Source organism: Centruroides vittatus, unplaced genomic scaffold, assembly GCF_030686945.1.
Source record: "Centruroides vittatus isolate TY-2023 unplaced genomic scaffold, ASM3068694v2 contig_19, whole genome shotgun sequence".
In the NCBI taxonomy this organism is placed as follows: Eukaryota; Metazoa; Arthropoda; class Arachnida; order Scorpiones; family Buthidae; genus Centruroides; species Centruroides vittatus.
Window position 1 is genome coordinate 2761359 of NW_027121169.1, and position 20157 is coordinate 2781515.

The 20157-nt window shown below is 32.1% G+C and overlaps 1 protein-coding gene across 6 annotated transcripts in view; it reads right to left on the reverse strand.

Annotated features, from left to right (window-relative positions):
• Positions 1 to 3010: 3010 nt before the first annotated feature.
• Positions 3011 to 20157, reverse strand: part of LOC136970150 (germ cell nuclear acidic protein-like) — a 44005-nt gene continuing 26858 nt past the window's right edge. For all 6 annotated transcript variants that reach the window (XM_067264553.1, XM_067264552.1, XM_067264551.1 and 3 more), the window contains 4 exons: positions 13021 to 13150; positions 12848 to 12944; positions 12003 to 12110; positions 3011 to 4246 (listed from right to left, as the gene is read on the reverse strand). In XM_067264553.1, coding sequence (XP_067120654.1) covers positions 3985 to 4246; positions 12003 to 12110; positions 12848 to 12944; positions 13021 to 13150 — 597 coding nt within the window. In that variant the 3' untranslated portion in view covers positions 3011 to 3984. The remainder of the gene's footprint in view (positions 4247 to 12002; positions 12111 to 12847; positions 12945 to 13020; positions 13151 to 20157) is intronic.

Genomic DNA, 20157 nt, shown 5'->3' on the forward strand with positions numbered 1-20157 from the left:
AATGTCATTATTTGTTTAGTTTCCAAAATAAAGAAATTTAATTGCTAATCTATATATTGTGTAATTAGTTATTACGCGGTTTCTTTAACTCTCCGCCCTATGGGTACCGAAAGCTTTTATATATATATCAAAATGCCTCTTAAGGGCTTAGACCAGGCCTATAATAGAGCAGCCGGGGGTGTAAAGGCTAGACATATCCGGACAAACCACCCGCGAAAAATTCTTAATAGTTTTCAACCCGTTCGGATTCGATCTCGGGTTCCCAAATGCGGTAGGCTGTTATTGTGTCTCTAATCTAAATATTTAATATTTTGTAATATTTCTGTTATAATCCTAACATAACCTTGTTAAATATTAAAATGTACCTGTACTGTATATACCAGACATGGGCAAATGCGGCTCTTTTTGAGTTATATGCGGCTCTTGCTGAGTGTTAATTTCTGATTTTTATTATTAATTTTACAATTTTATTTCCACAATTTTGTGAAAATATGTAATTATATATGTGTAATATTTAGTAATTTATTTCCAAGTTGGTGCAATAAATTAAATTGACATTTCAAATCTATTCTTTGAAAACAAGTTCTCGACCCGGATGGGGGACACCCTATCCGGGTCGAGAACTTACCATACAATCCGCCATGACAGTACATAACTGCGGCTCCCATGCATGTTGCAAAACCTACATTTCGGCTCCCACTGAACTCTTGCATGCCCACCTCTGATATATACAATTAATGGCGACTTCCAAAAATTTTTTAAATGAAAAGTATTATTTATCAATTTGTCTATAGAATTGCTTGAAAACTGCATATTAGAAAAATAATTTTCAGCTAAAATAACGAATTATTCGTCATATTGTACTTATGTATTTACCAATCCAGTGCTATTATTACTAATTTTAAACAATTAGTTTAATGACATCATATGTATCGCAATCGTTTGTGGTGTCACATATGTCACAATCGATTGTTACCCATGTTAAGACAATGTTCGAATAATCCTATAAATTATACAAATGTGGAATGTATTTTGTATGCATATACTGTACAAATACGCTTTATCGTACACATATTTTATATTGAATAATATGGCCGTTTCAAAAATATATTCGCATTCGAATATATTAAAACTCGATATGAGCCATTTAATTGTCATCAAATGGCAGTAAAAATTTGATTATTAAGTATGATGATAACTTTTATATATTATCATAAAACATTAACATTTTACAAGATAAAATGTTTTTGATACTGCGACTGACGCGACACCAAACAGCTATTTTAGATTGTCGCAAATTAAATCCCAAACTGTCAAAACACAAAATTTTTCATTAAAATATTCTAGTAAAGCATTTATATTTTTTCTAAAATTAGAATTTACTTCTAAATTATTATTATTTTACTTTATTTTTTTTACTTTCTTGAATACATCTCATTTGTTAGTTTATGAAAGCGTTACCTAGCAACAATAATAGTAAAAAAAATTGCCGTCTGGTGGCGCGTTAATCGAGATAGAAAGTAATGATCTTTTTCTAAATAAAATACTTTATGAAAGAATAAACACTTAAATAAACGTTAAAATTTTAACCAAAATTTAGAGCCGCTGAATCAAGTGAATCCTTAAAATTGTAATGTTAGAATAATTTAAATTGTGTAACAAAATTAAAATATTAAAAATTTGACTTTTCGCGCAATTTTGCGGGAGCCATTTTAGTTCCATTTAAATGTGGGTATCACTCCCGCTGCTTGCAATGGATTTAAATCGAAGATTAACCCATCAATATGGGTTTCGGGTTCTTCACCCCTCCTCGGTTAACTAAAATATATAATGTTTTTATATTATTGTATAAACATTTTAGAAAATTTTAAAGTTTTGACAGACCTTGGTGTTCAGTACCTTTATGTTAGAAAGTAAAAGTTATTAAGATATGTAAAATGCTATATTATAATGTATACAAAAAGACTATCAAAAAATGTATTTAAAAAGAAATTTATAAAATATACATCTTCAGATTTTTAAAGATACAACTTGTGGATTTCCTAATGTATCAGTATAAATACTACTTACACGGTGGTCCAAAAGTCAGTTAATCAAGGTACATTAAAGAGCAGTTAACAGTCTGTTTTGAACAACTGTGGGTTAATATTCGTGATTCAGTGACTGAATTGGAAGTGCCTGAATCTCAAACAACATTCAGTATTTGAACCATTTTTAATCATTAAAATAACTGACTTTTCAGTCACATCAAAATGCATTAAATTATATTTAGTATGCACTTCTTCACAGTTTCTCTACTACTGAAAAGAACTGCTATAATGCCATGATTAATAAACCAAATAATTGAGTAGAATTACATGCATTTGATCTAATTAAAAATAAGCAAATTAACCGACTTAAGCCATGTTTACTTACAGTATCACCTCTTCCTTCAATAAAATGAAGCTTTTTCTCCTTTCATCAATCATTTATTGAAAATTTAAATTATCTAAAGTGAAAACTGAAATATTTTACAGAAAATAAAATTATTATTTAAATTTTATAACAAAATTGCTTCAATAATATATTTATTACCCAAAGTTGATTTTATTACTCTTCTCCATACATAAAAATATAAATATTTTCCATTATACATTTGTCTGTATATAAAGTGTATTACCCAAAGTTGATTTTATTACTCTTCTCCATATATAAAAATATAAATATTTTCCATTATACATTTGTCTGTATATAAAGTGTATCATCTATGTTATAACAATATATCAGTGCATCAATGAAAAGAAATTCTTATGTAAACACAATAATGAAGAAGTTACCAGGCATTGCTTATTCATTAATTATTATGCCTTTGTGTCCTCTATCATAATTTAAAATTTATCTTGTATACTAGTACTTTTTTTATCAATTAACAGGACTTATTATATTGGAATTATAGATGCAGATATTTAGTCTTACAGATCAGAAATAATATTTTTTATTTAGTTCACCTGTGAACAAGTGAACTAAAAGTATTAAGCTTGTAGTTTTGAAGCTTATTGATTGAACTTAAGTAATAACAACGTAGAATTTTCTACTAGTAAGATATGAATGTGAATTCTGTAATACTCTTTGTAAAAATGAACAGATGAAGATCTGTAGTTCAAGCTAATAGCTAACACTATAGTTCAAGCTGTAGCACTATTTGTTCTTCAAAGCACAAAACTTGTATTTCTACACTACAGCTCTTATTAATTATACAAAAATGTCAGATAATCCAATAAAATCAAAAGATAAAGCCTATCAATTAAAGCATTTTGTAATATTCTTTCTATTACCAAAAATATAATTTAAACACAATCCTGTATCTTGTTCTATTGTTCTTTGACACAACTATCATGTCATTGTACAGCTGAAACAACAATGCATGTTAATGGCAAGTTAGACATCTGGATATTATGTAAATTTCTTTGAAATTTTCTTAAGACATTGCATATTTTGGATTATGCAACAAATTATGGGAGAGCATCCAGTTTGTAAATAAAAATTCACTTTAAATTTCTCTATAGGTGAGGAAATAGCCTATAAAGAAAGGTGGACTCCACCAATATGGATCATGTTCCTGTGATTGTGATAAGGAGGACAAAGAGTATAGAGTATTTTTATTTGTATTTTGTTAAGGTTTTAAAAAAAAAAAAATTCTCTATGAGAAACTTATTATTCTTACATATAATAAATACTAAATAAATTTTGGTTAATCCATTAATTTTTCAGATTAACTCAAATATTATTTTCTTTTTAAAAATTTTATATTATGACTTTTATTAATTATCAATAAATAAAATATTTTTAAAATCTCAAATAAATAGTTCTTAATTAAAATCCTACTTAAAAGCAACTTTCTTCATAGCAAATACTGACTTTACAAAACATTTAAAAGTTGATAAAAAATCAACTTTAAATTAAAAACTAATTATTTAAAAATAAATATATTATTAAAGGACAGGTCTACAATTCATTGGCAGTATCCAAAGAATCCATAGACTTAAACTGGATGCTGAGCTTTTTCATTATTTCTGCATGCTTGATTCCCTGATGAGCTTCTTTAACAATGCCATAATTTTCTTTTACAAAACGAGCAAATCCCGTCACAGGTTTAGAAGTGCTGACTGTGTACCCAGACCCTCTATTTGTCATCAATTCAAAAGTTCTTCCGCAACGTCCACACAGCTTCCTTTTGACGTCTAATGATTTAGAGTGACGTCCAATGCTATTAAAACAAAACTACTACTTAAATATTTGTATGACTGATTAAAAGACATTTTTATTATGATAAATTTTTCTAATTTTTAAAAATTTTTCAGTAAATTTAATCTTTAATTTATTTTTAAACCTCTTTAAAGAAATCAAAACCTATATAAATCAAAAATATTTTTTCTAAGATTAACAATGTTCAAATATTTCAAAAATCTGTCCTGAAAAATGATATTTATATATTATCAAAATGTTTTTATAATACAGGTATCTCATACAACACAATTTTGCTCTAACATGTTTTGGAAATCCTCAATACAAAATTTCACAATTTTTAAGTGTAAACTTTGTTATTTGATTTTTTTTTTTTTTATTCAAGTAAGCATGCATGTCTCAAATTTGCCCATGGATTTTAGAATATTGAAATTTTCAAATTATTTTGTGCTTTCCATCAGGTTTACTTTAATGAAAACTGATAGGAAAGCTTGGACAACGAAGAAAAAAGTTATCCTATCAATTGGGTGTTGCTGTCATTGCTTTCAGATTTTAGCCTTTAAAATCCATTGTGTTTTGTTTTTATAGATTAATCTTCCTATTTAATAAAGTTTATTTAAACATTTTTAGATAAGTGCTATTAAACTTTCTTTTAACTATAGGTAGGCAATCATTTGTAAAATGACAAACGAAATATGGTGGTATCTCAGTACTGAAATAACTCAGTGCTCAAAACACACATTCTGGAAAAAAGTTGCTTGATACTTGACCCACTAGAACAAATTTTCGATTAATAACGTATTTTTATTATAGTCATGCTGAAAAAAGTATTTAAAGTGTTGTTTAAGCTAATAGTACATTCTAAGAGAATTTGTAATAATTGCCTTATGCAAGAATATAAAACTTGGAAGTATATATTCTTTCATTACACAAAATTTCAACCAATTACAGAAAGATGTTTTGATGAGATTTAAGTAATGGAAAGATATAATTAATTTATTGTGTTTTTCAAAAATTGATTATTATTGTGTATTTTATTTTATATTATCTTGTACTAAGCTATTACATTAATTTGTTAAATATTACTAACTTCACTTTTAAATTATAGTTTAACCCCCTTGTAATTAACTAAGGTTCATGAAATGAAGAATTGAACTGTATTTATCACAAACTGCTTAAAGCTTGAGAAGTAAATACTTATAAAGCAGCTCAGCATTAAAAGAAAGCTAAACTTACACAAACCTTCAAATTTTTGGGAATACATGATAACCCTCTTTTAATTTTTTTTATTGAACAAAATGTAGAATGTACTAAGTTTGACCTGCTCTACAAATTTACAATTGGAATGTAATTCTATTTGGAATAGGAAGTGAGATAATTTTACCCAACTTTATGGGGTAGGAGAAAATCCACTGAATAGCACATCCTTGATATCGTATGAGAGCAATCATCATTTACTTGAATCTGAGCTATTAGCCTGTATTACTTTTTAGGAGACACTATGTACATTTAAATATAAATTTTACTAATAAACAAATAAAATTTTTTATAAATTTATTTGTATATTAATACAATAAATATGCTACATTTATATGCAGTGATATGGCATAATTCATATGATTTCAACTTTAAGTCTTCAACTTTAACATTTCTATAACTTGAACATACATCAGCATGTAAATCCTATAAGCTCCAATTCAATAAAATATTAACATTCTATTTTATTCTGTTATAAACTAGATTTTGTATGAGCCTTTATTTACATCTTATTTGAGTTTTATAAACTGTTGTATTATCTTTCATTCTACTTATAATAACTTAATGTCAGATGTCAAAGGTCTGAATATTGTTAGAAGTTCAACAAATTCAAAAGAAAATCAACAAACTTGGTTAAACCTAAAAACCTTACTAAGTTTACTAAAAGTTTACTGAAAAATTCTTATTTCAGACATTCTACAATATTTATTATAACTATTTTCATTACAGTTAACATAAAGATAAAAACTGAACTCTGCTTGACACTCTCTCATTGCTCAATTTACTATTGTTTTTAATAGCTCTCCTCAAAATTTTCTAAATTCAAACACAAAAAAATTTTTTTTTTAAATTGGTTATTATAACAACCAACAAATCACTCAAAGTTAATATTTCTGACACTCATGGTTCATTATGTATGAAGCAGGAGAAAGTGTCAAGCATACCTACTTCTCTCTTTGAGAGAAAAGTAGGTATGCTTGACATAAATTTCAGATGTAGGCATAAGAGAAACAGTATGACTAACATTATGTTTCAATTGCTTTCATCCCAAGATCACACCAAATTTTCAATGGAAAAAGAAAGGCCAAGTAAAGCCAAAGATAAATGAAGCAACTATTGCAAAAAACATTATTCACCAAGGCACAGCTCAAAACTATACTACCTCAACCACTCCAAACTACATTATTAATGTAATTATTTTAACAATTATAACAACAGAAACCACATATAAAAAATTTGTTATTGTAAATGTTACAGGTCATTTCATGAATCTTGGCCAGGTGTTGAGTATTACCCAAATGTTGCACTCACTGCAATATTTAAAAAAATTTATGCTGTCGACCTGAGATGTACTACTTCAGATTCTATTAAATTCATATGATTTGTACCTTCATATAGATTCATCCTTGCTACTGTACTGTACAATATGGCATCCAAGCCAAGATTTACAAAATGTACTATATGTGAATTTATATGATGTGTAAGTGTCATTTATCCTAATATAACTACATTTTCTATTTGTTGAATTCTAACAAATCAAAGCATATGCCATTTAGGATTTAATAATAAATGGTTAAATTATGTTAGGAAATTGTAAATGTAACCCTTAAACTTGGAATTGTCACACTCTCTACTATATGTGCCATGATCTAATTTGCATGAACCCCGTTAAGTGGCGTGTTGTTCCTCATGCTTTCTGTTGAATAAATGTGCGCTGTGTTCTTACCTCCATTTTGTATCTATTTCTTTGTGTTACTTTCAATACGATCCTACATTAACCCACATCCTTACATGGTAGCAGAGAGTGGTTTGGTTTAATGATTGAGATATATCATATGAAGAGGATTTAACTGGAGAATCAAGTAAGTGATATATTCCTGCTTGCTAACAAAAGGCATAACCCGTTTGAATGACGCCATGAATAATATGGGGACGCAACATGTAGACAAACTCGATGATAGTAACTATGAATCGTGGAAGTTACAGATGCATAGCATACTTATTTGTAATGAACTTTGGCCGTATGTAAATGGATCCATAGAAAAACCAAACAGATTGATCAAATAGATTGGCAAACAAAAGATGAAAAAGCTCTAGCATTAATTTTACTAGGCATTAAGCAGAATCGGTTGAACCACATAAAAAGGGCAGAAACTGCCAAAGAAGAATGGAATGAGTTGGAAAGGATACATAAATCGAAAGGTCCAATTAAAAAAGCAGTACTATACAGACAACTTTATCAGATGAAAAAGGGAACTGAACAATCAATGTCGAGACATGTAACTAAATTTATGGAAAAAGCTAAACAATTGGAAGAAGCAGGTATCCCAATTCCAAGTGAGTTACTATCTATAATGTTATTAAATTCATTATCCTACGAATACAAAACATTTCAAATTGCCATTGAGTCCAGAGACAATATACCAAAGCCTGAATCGTTAAAAATAAAACTAATTGAAGAAGAAATAAGATAACAAGAGAAGAAAAAGTTTGCAGCCGAAAAGAGTGCGCTATACACAGGATCGAAACAAAGGAAAACTCTTTCCTGACAAACTACCCAAAAGGAAATAATCATCTTCCTTTGCAATTTACAGAGACATGTTACATTTGTGGTAAACCAGGCCATCATGCAGCTGAATGTAGAAATAATAACAGAAATTCGCAAAGAAACAGTGCATAAAAAAAGAGTGATGCTATGGCAGTCATGGTACAAATAGCCCAAACTCTAAACTCAAAAGACTGGTGTCTTGATAGCAGAGCCACCGCACATGTGTAACGACTGTATGAAATTTATAGAGATAAATCAAGATCTCCACAAAGAAATAAACTGCAAGAAAAGATGCATTAAAATCCGTCAGAACCGGATCAATTAATGTAAGCATGCATGTCAACAACACCAAAAATATAATTAAGCTAAAAGATGTCATGGCCATTTCAGATTTGAGAAATTTGATATCTGTCACTAAAATAACAGAACATGGATATTCTGTCACATTCAAAAGAGAATCAGCAACTGTTACTCCATCACCATGATAGCAAAAAAAAGAGATCAACTATTTGTAGTACAGATGAAACCTGACACAGCATTGAATGCAGAAGAAAGTGAAAGTGACAATCTTTTGAGATGGCATCAACGACTTGGTCATCTAAATGTCAACGACCTAAATAAATTAGCAAACAAAAAAATGGTATCAGGAATACCATTGGAACAAACCCAAGATAGAACTGATTGTGAGATATGCTACAAAAGAAAGATACCCTTTAAGTTGTCTGACACAAGAGAGAAAAATATGCTGGGATTAATCCATTCTGATATATATGGTCCAATGAGTGTGGAATCCCTAGGTGGTTCTAAGTATTTTGTGATATTCATTGATGACAAGACATGTTACATTGAGTTAGCAATGCTTAGATACCAATCTGAAGAATTTGCCAGCTATCTTAAAGAAAAAGGAATAAGGAGGCAATTAATGGTCGAGCATACTCCTCAATAAAATGGGATAGCAGAATGAGCAAACAGAACTCTCGTTGAGATGGCGAGATGCATGATGATTCAATCTATGGTATCTCAGAGTTTATGGGCAGAAGCCATCAACGCAGCAGCCTGTATAAGAAATTGTTGTCCCACTAAAGCTTTAGAAGAAGAAACTCCATTCAAACTGTGGATTGGAAAGAAACCCTACATTGGATTTATAAGAATTTTTGGCAGCAAGGCAATTGCTCTGCAAAAGGGGCATAAAAGAAACAAATTTGAACCAAAAGGAAAAGAATATGTTCTAGTTGGCTATTCACAAGAGTCAAACGCATACCGACTTTGGGAGCAAGGCATTAAAACTGTCATAAAGGCTCAAGATGTGCATTTCATCGAAAAATTAGAAACTGAAGATAAGCATTGATGGTGCACAAAACAGAACTTGTTTAGTGCACCTTCAGATTTAATACTGACCATGAAAAACAATGAAGTTGATAAAAGTAATGTTCCTTCTACTGATGCGCAAAATGAAAATATTCCTTTACATGATAATGAAACATCAAATTCACAACCAAAATGCAAAGCGGGACATCCATGATTAATTAGAACTGGAAAGCCTAGAAGACCAAGGAATGTGTACGATGAAGTAGCAGATATCGCAAAATGCATTCAGCTGCCAGATCCTACAAGTGCAAAAGAAGCATTGAGCTGAGAAGAAAAGCAGAATGGTCAAATGCCATGTATTCAGAGTGTAAGTCCTTAATGGAAAATAATACATGGGAGTTAGTCCCATGTCCAAAGGACAAAAGAATAATTTCAAATAAATGGGTATATAAAATAAAGAGAAAACAGGATGGCACTGTTGATCACTACAAAGCCAGATTAGTTGCATATGGATATGAGCAGAAACAAGGATTGACTTTGAAGAAGTATTCACTCCAGTAGCAAGATATGAATCGATCTGAGCATTCTTCACTGGATGCATAGAAAAGAAAATGCATGTACACCAAATGGATGTGATCACAGCTTTCATACAAGGGGATTTAATGGAGAAAATATATATGGAGCAACCGGAAAACTGCAAAACGAAGGGAGAAGAAGATAAAGTATGTCATTTAACTAAACTCCTATATGGATTAAAACAGGCAGGATATGAATGGTACAAGAAATTAGATAGCTACCTGCTAAATATAAGCATGAAAAGAACGAGTGCCGACTCTTGCGCCTACATCCAAAATGAAAGTGGAGACAACATTGTGATCATAGTTTATGTTGATGACATACTGATTGTCTCATGCAACCTAGAGATGATAAGAAAAATTAAACACATTCTTCAGAAAGAATTCAAAATGAAAGATTTGAGCATGGCAAGTGAAGTTCTCGGAATACAGATAGAAAGAGAAGGGGCTACCAGAAAGATGAGACTTACTCGAGAAAAGTACACTAAAAACCTCTTTTTAAAAAGATTTAACATGCAACCATGTAAACCTGTTTCAACACCAATTGAATCAAATCAGAAATTGACAAAAGAAATGGCTCCACAGTCAGAGAGTGAAATGAATAAAATGAAAAAAAAAAACCACACAGAGAGCTTATCAATGGACTCCTTTATCTGCAAACTCGACACGTCCAGATCTGGAGTTTACGGCTAGCGTGTTAAGCCATTTTTGCACCAATCCAAGCATCGTTCATTGGAAAATGGCCAAGGGAGTACTCCAATACATTCAAGCAACTATAAATTATGGGCTAAAGTACGAGAAGTGCAATAAGAAGCTGTGCACATATGTTGACTCAGATTGGGCAGTGATGCTGACAACTGGAAGTCTTCATCAGGTAACATGCTAATTCTAGCTAACAGACCTGTTAGTTGGGAATCAAAAAAGCAAAAGTCTGTTGCACTTTTGATGATGGAAGCAGAGTACATGGCCCTATCCGATGTGACCAAGGAAATCATCCATATAAGAAGGAGATTGAGAGAAATGGAATTTGAGAGTTATGTGGATACACCGACAATAATTCATTGCAACAGCCAGAGTGCTATTCAGGTAAGATTGAATGCCATTCACCATGGCAGAAGCAAACACAATGATATCAGGTATCACTTCTCCCATGAAGCTCAAGAAGAAGGCAAAATTAAAATAGAATACATCCCAACCACAGAGATGAAAGCTGATATACTAACAAAGCTCTCCTGAGAAATAAACATGAAGTGAATGACAAGCTACTTGGACTGAGCAAAATCCTAGACAGAACTTCCGGTAACTGTTTGTGTTAGTAAAAGTGAATACTATGATACGCTTCTTTCTAGTCTTCTTAATAGCTTGTGAGCACTAAGATTGGCTTTACTTTACCGCTAGACTTATTACACCACCACAAAACATCACATTAGACTTAGAAAAACACTGTTTTATTTTCAGAATGCATTTCAGACATGGAGTCCCTCATCAGCTTTTGCTACAAAATTAATTAATGGGAGGTTAACAATTTTTAAAAATTAACCTCCCATTAATTAATTTTGTAGCAAAAGCTGATGAGGGACTCCATGTCCAAAAATGCATTCTGAAAATAAAATATTGTTTTTCTAAGTCTAATTTGTTGTTTTGTGGTGATGTAATAAGTCTAGTGGTAAAGCCAATCTGTGCTCTCAAGCTATTAGTAAAAATGGTTAATACAATATGTATGATGTGTGTGTGGTTGTAGAGAAATTATTGAACATTTAATTATAGCCTATGTGTAGACTCTGGGCACACCGATAGAGAGGGTGTTAGGTAGTTGTAAATGTAACCCTTAAACTTGGAATCATCGCACCCTCTACTCTACGGTCCTTGCCATGATCTAACTTGTGTGAACCCCATTAAGTGGCATGTTATTCCTCGTGCTTTCTGTTGAATAAACGAGTGTTGTGTTCTTACCTCCATTTTGTATTTATTTCTTCGTGTTACTTTTGACATGACCCTACATTAATCAACATCCTTACAAATTATTATATTAACTATATTATTATTAATATAGTAGTACTGTAATATAATAAATGCTTATATACACTTACCATCCTCCACATCCTGTACATTTATAAACATACTTTGTCATTATATCATAATAATGGCATCTAGTTATTTCTGGTAATTCTGGTAATAATTTATTTGCTTTTTTTGCCCTAAAATAAATTTTTAAATTTATTCTCAATATTTTTAATAATCAAAAACTAAATCTAAAATAATTAACTTAACAAAAAGTTATAAGAAACCTATATTTTCTTGTAGAGGAATTTTAATTCCAAACATTTTTTAGCTTTGCTGGCTCATTTTGAGGCCCCAAACTGTTTGAAAATGCAATTTTATAATGATAAAAAAACAAAGAATTCTATATTTAAGCCTGTTTCTTGTTTTCATTGCATTATGGAGTTGTTGTTGTTGTTATGTTTTAAGTGCTTCAAAGAGATTAATAATAATAATTATAAAATTAAACTGTCTGTTGCATTTCTTGATATGTTTACTTCCCAAAATAAAGTAAAACATACTATCAAATATTTCTCAAAAACTTTAACAGAAATTTTTATGTTTTACTGTTATTTTTGAATTTTAAAATACACTTGGAAATGGATTATATTTATTATAATGGAATAACAAATTAGACCCCAATTTTGCCATTATGTTTTTCGTATGCACTTAAATCAAATTAATTCTGTTTTACACTTTTAAAATTTAGTTTTAGTCCTGAACTTTAATGATTTTTACATGTATATCAAACAGCAATCCTTTGTACTGTCATTACACCATAATTAACTTAACCATTTAATGCCAAAATTATTAAGTTTTGTATCACATCAACTTACAAAATAAAAATTTAAAGTTATTTATTTTTTAAAACAACTAAAATATGTCAAGCACTTACAAATAATTCCAAATAGTCCCGTGTCCATCACGATAACCATACATAATCCAACATGCCGCATGACATAATTCATGAATCAGCGTATCTCTTACTCGATCTAAATGTAGAAAACAAATATTTTACATATTTAATTTAAGCACTCTTAGAAATTAATGGTAATAAAATACACTTACCCGCCGAATTTAACACTTTAGTCGACAGTTCTATTTTTGCATATCTGGTTCTTGCTATCTGATGATAATAACAAAAGCCGGCAGTTTTTGTCATACGAGTATTCCAAGTAATAGATAAGTCATCAGGAAGCTGAAAGAACACAAGAATAAAATCACTCATACATAGAACCATAATATATATCATAACAGTGCTTTATAACTCAAATATATACAGTGTACTCTTAGTAATCCAAACCTGCACTAATCTAAATTTTTTATAATCCAAATTTGGGGCGCTTTTGACAGTGCTGGCTGTTGGCATGCTTTTTTACAACTTACTGTTACAAACTACTTCAACTGTTTACCATTAATTGACTTTATTGAGGATGTCTTTTTTCTACTGTGATACTTTCTTTTTTAATTTTGTTCTTTTTGCTTGTTATTGGAGGAGTTGAACTTAATCCAGGTTCAATGTCTCGTACACCACCTTCCTCACCTTGCAATAAAGCTTTGACTTCTGCTGGTAAACGTCACCAATCTCCAAGCGAACCAACATTGAAATCATCTCGACTGGACAATTATTTTGCATTGCAGGATATTCCTTCACAACTATCTCAGAAGATTCTGTGTTTTCTCAAGGAACATTTTGATACTATTCTATCAAAACTGGAAGAATTATCATCAAAATTTGACTAGCTGTCTAATTTACATAAGGGGTATGATGAATGTCTAACCCACCTGGAAGGAGAAATTACCAAACTTTCATCTTTTAAAACTGTATGTATGGATAAATTTTCTCTTCAGAATTATTATATAGATTCTATATACAATTCGAAGAAATATAACATTATCATTTGAGTGTGGTGACGAAGAAATAGTTAATAATGCTAATAGTTTTATTGAATTGTTTAAAAGACAAAGCAGGGAGTCTATTTCTTTTATTAATAATTATCGAATATCAAGAACTCAGCTTATTTTGTTTAAGCTCTATACTCAAAATGACAAAAGAGTTAATTTTAAAAATTTAAAGAAAATTCAGGCATTGCCATCGTACTCATTCATTAGGGTCTTTGATGATTTGTTATATAGATCAAGACTAAGGAGTAGAAAATTGTTGCTTTTTTTGCAGAAGCTAAATCTTTGAATAAAAGAGTATTTCTGAAAGCCGATTGCCTGATGATTGATTGTGACAAATTCACTTTCAATTTAGAAATCAATGAATTATAGAAAATTGATACTTTTTTAGACAAATCCAGCCAAAAGAATTAAGTGGAACAATTGCTAAAGAAAGGGATAAAACTTTAGAAATGAGAATAATTGTCTTGGAATTGTCAAGGAACACTGGACTTGACAGTGAATGACCAAGAGTTTATATATTTGCAAAATTATGATTTAGTTGCTTTTACTGAGACTTGGTCAAATAACTCTTATAAACGGGTTCTTTCTTTGTTGAACCCAGATTTGTTTTTATATGAACAACGTGCTAGAAAATCAACTGGTCCCAGCCATCCATATGGCAGTCTCATTCTTGCAGTTTCCTAAAAACTAGGTTTTTTAGAAATGTTGTTTAACTCTGACAATCTAATAGTAATTAGATTTAATTATAGGAAAAATTTTTGTTCATTTAGTTATAGTTTGATAATTATTCTTGTTTATTTGAAAATAGATTTTTATCATGTACTGTTAGCTAAAATGAAAGACTTGTTGAGAAATTTCTCTGAGAATGATATAGTTATTTTGGGAGACATGAATGCTAGAATAGGCGAGGAACTGGATAATTTTTATGCTGGGAGTAATACTAATGTTTTAAATTCCTGAAGATCTAATGATCTAATATTGAACCAAAGAAGAAAAAGTTTTTTACAATTGATTAAGTCATATAGATTATACATTTTAAATGGTCGAAGTGCCTCTGACTATCCAGCTAAATTTACTTTTTTTTCTACAGTTGGTCTATCTGTTATAGATCTAATAACAGTAAATGTGATGGGAATAGATTAGATAAATTAATAGACTTTAGAGTTCTTGATATTTTCAATTCTGATCATTTTCCAGTTTCAATATCATTTGAATTTATGACGGATAGTATATTGACTCTGAAACTTCCAAAAATTCGTTACATATGGAGACAAGAAAGATTGGACAATTATTTATCTCTGATCAGTTCACTATATACTTCAGTTAAAGGGACTTTTGTGGTGGATGCGCACAGTTACTACAATAAACCATTGAAAACTTTGTTAACTTTGGCTTTATGATGTGAAATGGTTAAGAAAAATATTTCATCATCATCATTTGAGAAGCAATGGTTTGATCCTCAGTGCCTATGTTTAAAGAAAACAAAGAACCGACTACTATGAATGTTTCATAGAAACAAAACTAGAAATCTATTGAACAAATACTGCAAATTAAATAAAAGTTAAAAGTTGCAATGTAAGGCAAAGAAAAAGTTATTTTTGGCTAAAATAAATTCATTACTATTGAAGACTAAAAATACTAGATATTTTTGGTTACTATTTAATAAATTTCGAATTAAGAAACCACGTGAAAATGCTATATCCCTCTTGGATTGGTTGAATTATTTGCAAGAGTATTTTGCTGGACCAAATACAGTAATTTATATTAATTTAAGTTTTGATAATGTTCCTCTTTTGGATGATCCTCTCACTTTGAGTGAATTGAAAACTGTAATCAAAAAATTATCATCATCTAAGGCCCCCAGTCTTGATAATATAAGGAATGAAATGATAAAATATCTTTCTACAGAAATACTACTAGATATATTGGACACGTTTAACTTCTTTTGGTATAGTTGCTCTTTTCCTTTATCTTGGAAACAAATTACTTTAAGAATGATTTATAAGAGAGGAAGTAGACAGATATCAACTAATTATAGACCAATTGCTTTAATTAGTGTACAGTCAAACCTGTTTTTATGCGCTCTTTTTATGTGCGATTTTTATTTGTGCGATTTTTTTTAATGCGAATTTTTAATTTATGCGGTTTTTTTTGTGCGATTTTTTTATTTGTGCGGTGTAGTTGGCGACTAGTCTCGTGCGATTCGTCATGTCTCACGTTGACTTATTATAGCTAAATAAACTTATTATAGCATAAATGCACTTATTATAGTAATATTATTGCATGAATATGCGAAAAATGAAATAATTTAGTTTTTAAGTCAACAAAACACCACCTGGACAAAAATATGTAAAACAGACGATAGACCAGACGATGCAGTCAAGTGCTGACATCTGTTGTCAATAAATTCTATTTCGTACGGTTTTGAGTTATTTTCTATGTGAGACTTTTTTTATGCGGTCCCTGTTGACCGCATAAAAAAAATATTTTTTAATTGTGTTGCGAAAACTATTTTTTACAGCCATTCGTGAAGTTTCGTGCGATTTTTTTTAATGCGTCTTTTTTAATGCGGTCCCTATCCCCCGCATAAAAACAGGTTTGACTGTATTTAGAAAAGTTTTTTCAACTATTATGGCAAATCATCTCTGGAATTGGATGAATGAGTTTAATATTTAATTAAAATAAAGACAATCTGCCCAAAAGGGATCACTATTTATTTTCTCTGTGTTCCAAGACAATACACTTTTCGGTTAGTTGCCGAAAAGTGTATTGTCTTGTCTGTGTATTGTATTGTCTCTTTCTCCATCAGACAAAAATTTACTGATGAAAATTCTACAAATATCGTCACCAGGGGGCAGCTGTCTTAAAAATCTACATTTTCCAGTGCCTGTTTCAAGTGGATAAAAGCAGCCAAAAACCTCCAAAGAAGGTATGGATGGATACAAGCAAGACATCTGAATGTCATCAGTTCCTTTTTTACAAATTATCTATAATTTTAATTGGAGGTATTTTGTGTTTTTAAAAAGGACTTTTTAGTAACTTCTGGCGACAAGTAGCCTAGAAAGAAAGGTCAGTCACCAAAAAGTGTATTGTCTTGGAACACAGAGAAAATAAATGGTGATCCCTTTTGGGCAGATTTTGTCTTTATTTTAATTAAAGAATAATTCTCCAACAGACGAAAATTTACGGAGTTTAATATTGTTACATCTCTCCAAGGAGCATTTGTTAAAAATAGGTGTGTCGAATATAATTTGTTTATTTTGACTGGTCTTATTTAAATATCACTTTTGAGGAAATGAGGGAAACTATATACTGCTTTTACTGATCCCAAGAAAGCTTTCGATACAGTTGATCATGATTTGTTATGGTATAAATTAGGAGCATTGGTCTTTCTGCATTGTTTGTCAACTTACTTAAGAGTCATTTTTCTAATACTAGATATCTTATGGAGACTTTTTCATTTTGTACTGATTATGTTGAGTATAATAGAGGGCTACGGCAAGGAGAACCATTGAGTCCTATCCTTTTCGTTTTTGAACAATTTTCCTAACTTTCTGAGAAGTCAAAGTTCTATGATAGCATTATCTTCTCATGTTGAAATTAACTGTCTTCTTTATGCTGATGATATCCTTCTCAAAAAATATACACTTACGTAAAACCAGATAACCGGAGTGGTTAGTATTCAGGTCGCAAACGTTTTCGTAGCCTCTTCTAGGCTCTTCTTCAGGCTTAGTAGTAATAAATTCGAATATATTCCTTTTTGAAAGAACCGAGTTTCGAATTCCGTCACGTGAAAACGTTCCAACATATTTTTTAAAACGAAACAATCGCCGTTCTGTGTAGCGCGCATGCGCTTCGAAGTGGCAATGATGTTAATGTTTAAAAATTATCTTCCAGCAGTAACTGCCACGCTGCTGAAAGGACCAACTCGTCTTTAAAATTGATGCACGTGGTGTTACATCCTGCTCTGTATATTTCCATAGCTTCCAATAATTTGAGATGTTCCGGGTGGTTAGTGGTGAGGATAATGCGAGCTGCGGTAAAGTCCGCCGTGACTTCTTGATCGGTGGCATATGTTGAGAGAGCTGTTGTGAGTCTTTTGTGTGCTATGTCCGCCTTATGTTCTTTAATCCTTATCCCCATTGTATGTTTGGTGGAGCCAATGTAGACCATATCTCTGTCAAATCTGTGGTCTCTGAGGGGGATGGTGTATATTCCCGGTAGTCTGATTGGGTTCGGAGGATCTTTTCCGTTACGGAGTATTTGGAAAATGGTCTGGCATCTTCTGTAGGCTATACGGACTTGACGTTTTTTGGATATCGTAGCATATATCGATTTTAATCGTGGGTTAAAAGTGATAGGGATCCTTTCAGTATTGTTTTCTTGAATATTTAAGCGCCTTTCTGTCTGATTGTTACCTTGTTTCTGGCACTTTCTGTACTTTCTACATAGTCCCCTTATCAGGTTGGTGTATCCGTGTTCTACTGCTATTTCGTTTATACATTTGATCTCCTGATTTAGTGCCTGGTGAGAGGAGGAGTGCGTAAAGGCCCTCCTAACCAGTGCTCTAAAGGCCGCTATTTTATACTGAAATGGGTCACATGATCCCATCGGAATATACATGGAGGCAGTATCAGTTTTGCGATACACCGAAGTGTGTATGTTTGGCCCTTCCAAAGCGATATCTATATCCAAGAAATGGATTTTAGAGTTACTATGCTGCTCCACCTCAATTACCAGACCGTACGGATTTTTGTTCATCGCTTCAGTAAATTGATCTATATTCGGTTCCATCTTCCACAGGATGATGACGTCATCAATGTATCGTTTATAGAGCAGTATGTCGGGTAGGAAGGTAGGAAGAGTGATGTTTTCCAAACGTCTGACCACCATTTCGCACAGATCCCCCGACACCGGGCTCCCCATAGGAACACCCTTATTTTGCATGTAAATAATCCCATTGAATTGAAAAACCGAGCTATAACAAATCAAGTGTGCCAGCTCCAGAACCTCTCGGTGTAGTGATGTATCGTTGACCTTAGAGAACAGGAAGTCTCTTAGTGCGCAGAAGCACGGAGGTAGCTCAATGGAGGGATATAATGATCTGAAGTCCAATACTGTAGCGTAGACTGGGGAGGAGAGAGTTTTAAGCTGTTGTATCAGTTCAATGGAGTTGGATATGGTAAACTCGTAATCCTCTAGGTGCGTGGTGAGCAAGTTGTGTGTGGCTTTCTCTAATATTCGAGTTGGGGCCCTGGCCTTGTCTACTACCGGTCTTAGCTTCTGCTCCTGTTTGTGTGTCTTAGCAAAGGCGAACAATTTAGGAGCGTCGGGGGCATCCACGATAATATTCTTTAAATTTAGCTTGCTGGCGAGCTTCGAGTTGGCTAACCGTTTCACCCTGGATTGTAGCTTATCAATATAATCCTCTTGGACCTCTGTACATTGGGTCTCTCTGATGTATTCATTCAAGTGCCTCTCATAGGTATCACGTTTCATCAATACTAATCTTTTGTCCTTGTCTGCTCTGACCAATGTGATACGATTGTGACGTAACCATCTTGACGTTCTCCGTAATTTATCGCGGAGGGAATAAACTTCGGCTGATTCTTTGGTCTGTCTTAACTTAAAGGTTGCCATCCATCTATAATATTCCCTTTGTTTCTCCGGAAGTCCTTTTAAGATGATCTCCATATCTGGAATCGCATTCCGGATATGGAGATCATCTTAATGTACAGAGGACCAAGAGGATTATATTGATAAGCTACAATCCAGGGTGAAACGATTAGCCAACTCGAAGCTCGCCAGCAAGCTAAATTTAAAGAATATTATCGTGGATGCCCCCGACGCTCCTAAATTGTTCGCCTTTGCTAAGACACACAAACAGGAGCAGAAGCTAAGACCGGTAGTAGACAAGGCCAGGGCCCCAACTCGAATATTAGAGAAAGCCACACACAACTTGCTCACCACGCACCTAGAGGATTACGAGTTTACCATATCCAACTCCATTGAACTGATACAACAGCTTAAAACTCTCTCCTCCCCAGTCTACGCTACAGTATTGGACTTCAGATCATTATATCCCTACATTGAGCTACCTCCGTGCTTCTGCGCACTAAGAGACTTCCTGTTCTCTAAGGTCAACGATACATCACTACACCGAGAGGTTCTGGAGCTGGCACACTTGATTTGTTATAGCTCGGTTTTTCAATTCAATGGGATTATTTACATGCAAAATAAGGGTGTTTCTATGGGGAGCCCGGTGTCGGGGGATCTGTGCGAAATGGTGGTCAGACGTTT